The following is a 4,112-nucleotide window of genomic DNA, read 5'->3' on the forward strand; positions in this document are numbered from 1 at the left end:
TTTAACATTTCCGAGAGGACAAAGCCAATTACTGACTGTTACTCGCTACCTATCATGTTTATTTTTTATTTCATTTCGATAATATTGACAACCACATTAATTCACAAAGTTTGCTATACTTTAAATGAAAAGATAACAATGCTGGAATTTTTCATAAATTATGCAAAATCATATAGCAATTTTGTACTTCAAAAAAAATTCTCATATAGCTAAGTGCCGCACACTTGGAATTAACATATATTAAATATCCCTACACCACATCATATTATAGCAAGACCCAACCACTAAGAGCTGAATGTTATTGTGAACTAAAATTAAACTATAACATTGTTCTAATTCAAATCAAAATTAATGTTACATGTCCACAAATCAAGAAACTATAGTTTTTCTCACTTTGTGGTTTTCATAGTTACCATAACCATCATTTGCACTTGTCTTCCGATGGTATCTGTAATTGATGTACTGCATTATTATCTGTTTCATTGTTAAGGTTTTTCAACTTTAGCACAAATGCACCTCATCGCCATTAGAGTATAAAAAACTAAGTATAAAGGATACAAATAGGTCCAATGCAACACAAACTCCTGCATCCAATAACCATGGCATATTAGCTTTGATACTTTCCCATTCTGTAGTTCTTACAAGAATACTGCAGAGACAATTAAATGAGTTAGAATTCTCACAAAAAATCTATAAATCATCGACACAAATACTAAACACGATTCTGATTCTGATACTACCACGTTGACATCATTAATAATTTGAGAAAGTAAAATGAGTAAGAATAATAACCTTCCCACATAAGTGATATTGGCAATCATTGCAAAGACGAACATGAGAGGATTTAGCCCCTACATGATTAAGAGAGAAATTGTCCATAAAAATTAGAATAAATATAGACTATATATAGATTTGTGATATATAATCAAAATTATACCGAAATAACAGATAAATGAGATTTTTTTATATAAATAATAAGAAGACAAGAAATTATTAGAATTAAATATTACCTCAACACTCCCTCTTTTAATCTGGACAATAATCATGTAGCAACAACGTTAATAAGTTAGAATAATACAAAGAATAAAGAGTAAAATAAAATAAAAGTTTTACACATACATTTAACCATATTTGAGGAATTCGACCGCCGCAATAGATAGCGGCCATGAGCCATCCCAACCATTGACCCAATGCACTGTGATGTGTTGCATGTTCCTATCATGAATTCTAATTAGTAGCCGCTCCAAGCAAACTCGTAGTTATGAATATTTAAAGTGTTGAGTATGATTCAGAAGATACAACAATGTTATTCATAAAATTTTGGTCATCCGATATCTTTTGCATCTGGTGCTAGGAAATAAAAAGTGTCAAAACTATTATTTGTAACATACTTGGGAGAGTAGTTTTCTTCCTGTCAGTGCTATGTATCCCACTTTCAAAGCATTACCCTGCATGGGCAAACTAACTGATGTTGCTAGAAATGTTCCATAGCTCCCCTGAAACAATGTACAATAGTATTTTCAAATTAGTCCCTTAACTTGTATATATTTACAATCAAATTCATCTTCCAAATTAACATTATTAAAAGTGTGACACACTATTAACATCACGATGAATCACTACAATTCTAACGATAACTCAGTGATTTTCTCAAATTCACTCACCGCAGAACGAGGGATTAGTCTGGGTTGTGTTGTAGGAGGTGAATGTGACTCGTCATCAGAAGAAGAATCTTCGCTTAATCCCATTGCTGATGGTCCACTTTTAGCAACTCTCAAGTATGTTCGAGACGGCGGAGTCATGTTACCCGCCAACGATCTTGCTGATCTGTTCAATTAACTCAGCAATTATTAAAATTTCTTAATCTAATAATTAACAATTTAAACAAGATTACTTACCCATAGTAATACTCTGGTCTACTAGGAATTGATCTATGTTTGCCACTTCTTATTGGAATCCCTGACTCATGTGCTTGTTTTGGTTTCAATGGTTTTTTCTCTTCCTCATAAGCCTATTATTATAACATAAATAATATCTAAAATATAAGGATAATGTAACATTATTTTATTGTTTGAGTGAGTAACATTTTATATTTGTTTCACAAATTAAATTTAAAGAAAGGGGCTTAATTGTAAAAGAACCTCTTCAACGTTGATTTTTTGACGACGTTTGCACCATTTATAGATGTAGTCATAATAGAAGCTTTGCAATACTAATAAAATTGTTGTGATTGTGTAAAGCTGTTAATAATCAATAATCAATAATCAATAATCAGAATAGCATAACATGAAATTAGTATAAAGTTAAGGTTGCAATTTTATATAGTATATAGTATATATAAATATTCTAATCAATAATAAAATATAAAAAAGTTTGAATATTTTATTAGACGATTGAATTCAATAATTACTAATTTTTCTCACTAATATTTTGATGGTTAATTACCAGAGCTGTGTAGTATTGGGTTGGCAACTGCAGTTCCAGCCATCCAAAAAGGAAAACACAAAACCAAAAACATAATTAATAAGTCAATAACGACAATAATCTTATGTGCATGCATGTGTTAAAACGAATATTAATGAGTGGATGAAGTCGGTAAAATATAATTAAATAATTAATAAAATCATTAAATATTTATAAAGCAAAAAAGAAATATTATAATGGAAAAAGAGTAGATAACTATTGACAACAAAGAGACAAAATGACATGTAATGCACTTAGAAAGATACAAAATTCTACATTCTTCCACCTATTGCAATTTAATTGAATTATTACAGTATTCTTTATTTTCTAAATAGCATTTTAAATTATTTTATTACAATAATTGTAATTAAGTATGATTATGTTTATTCAAAACATATCAAATTTCATTGAATTTAAAAATAAATAAATAAACTAAGTTTTCTCTATATTCAAATGCTGGTACCCAATCTGTTAATGTGTTTTAGATGTTATCAAAACTTTACCAAACAAAGCATTGATATTTCTTTTAATAAATATTTTAAAAATTTATTATAAATTTAATACAACGATTCACTATTTGACTCATATGAATTTACAAAATCAATTTTGATTCTTTAATTCTAATGGTTTTGGATTCAACTCCTATTCCTAATTTAACTCGTTAACTCGGTCGGTCCAATCTGACTTTTAAAAGATTGATTTCAAGAATAAACTTGAACACATATTCATGACTACTTATTATTATTTTGGATCCTAAGAAAATAGGAAATTTTATTTTTGAAAGAAAAGACTGGAAAATAATTGATATATAAAACAGAGATTTTATTTTATTTTTTTTAAAACTCCATGGCCAAAACACAACTAGAGACAGAGTCTAACATTGTAAAAAGAAAAAAACAAAACATTTTACAATGTTATGTTTGAGAAATCAGAATACATACAGTAGCTGGTTCTAGAAGACAACCCACCAAGTTGAATATATCTCTGCAACCAAATAATTTAACACCATAGAAGTGATTAATAAAGAAATAATTACCGTAATTAACATGATTAATTAGCATAAATGTACTAACCCAGCAACCCAAGTGAGGAGAAAAACAAGAGAAACACCATGACTAGACTTGGCACGAAAATTAGTGATAATCTGAGGAACTTCAGCAAGACTCCAACAAAGTAAACTGATGAAACCAAAAGTGAATGAGATATCATCGTTCAAATTGCAGAGACAGTCACTGAAGTAGCTTTGAACCCAACCCACACAGGGTTTATTTTCCTTCACACAATAAGAGGGTTGCATGATTTTTTTGGTCACGGTTTTTGTTTTGAGGTTGAGTATGTACGAGAAGAAGAGGTTTAAGGTGGTTTTAATTTAAAGACAGTGTTGGTTTCTGAAATTACAAAACAAACCGCCATAGTGAATGAATCGTGTGATGTCTTTTTCGCTTATATTGTCTTTTTGTGGGATTCAGGATATTGACATTTGTTGAGAAAATGAAAAGAATTCATAAATAAAATATGACTCACTTTTCTCTATTAATCCAAGGCTAGTGTTAACAATACTTACTTTTTTAAAGTACGAAGTTAAAAGTGGGGCTCGTTATTTTTAAATGGACTAATACTATAAATTTTGTCTTAGAATGAAACTTTTG

General features: G+C 29.4%; 1 protein-coding gene across 2 annotated transcripts; it reads right to left on the reverse strand.

The window, feature by feature from the left end:
• Positions 1 to 204: 204 nt before the first annotated feature.
• On the reverse strand, positions 205 to 3,878 carry LOC127120298 (seven transmembrane protein 1). 2 transcript variants are annotated; one of them, XM_051050708.1, is made up of 12 exons: positions 3,537 to 3,878; positions 3,405 to 3,447; positions 2,446 to 2,472; positions 2,142 to 2,240; positions 1,899 to 2,011; positions 1,665 to 1,827; positions 1,392 to 1,496; positions 1,120 to 1,215; positions 1,011 to 1,031; positions 793 to 851; positions 559 to 649; positions 205 to 474 (listed from the first exon to the last, which is right to left on the reverse strand). In XM_051050708.1, the coding sequence occupies exons 1-12, from the start codon at positions 3,758 to 3,760 to the stop codon at positions 370 to 372; spliced, it is 1,146 nt and encodes a 381-aa protein (XP_050906665.1). In that variant the 5' UTR covers positions 3,761 to 3,878; the 3' UTR covers positions 205 to 369. The 2 variants fall into 2 exon arrangements, with proteins under 2 accessions (XP_050906665.1, XP_050906666.1); XM_051050709.1 differs by lacking the exon at positions 793 to 851 and having other exon boundaries at positions 446 to 474.
• Positions 3,879 to 4,112: the final 234 nt, after the last annotated feature.

Source organism: Lathyrus oleraceus, chromosome 2 (assembly GCF_024323335.1).
Source record: "Lathyrus oleraceus cultivar Zhongwan6 chromosome 2, CAAS_Psat_ZW6_1.0, whole genome shotgun sequence".
NCBI classification, from domain to species: Eukaryota; Viridiplantae; Streptophyta; class Magnoliopsida; order Fabales; family Fabaceae; genus Lathyrus; species Lathyrus oleraceus.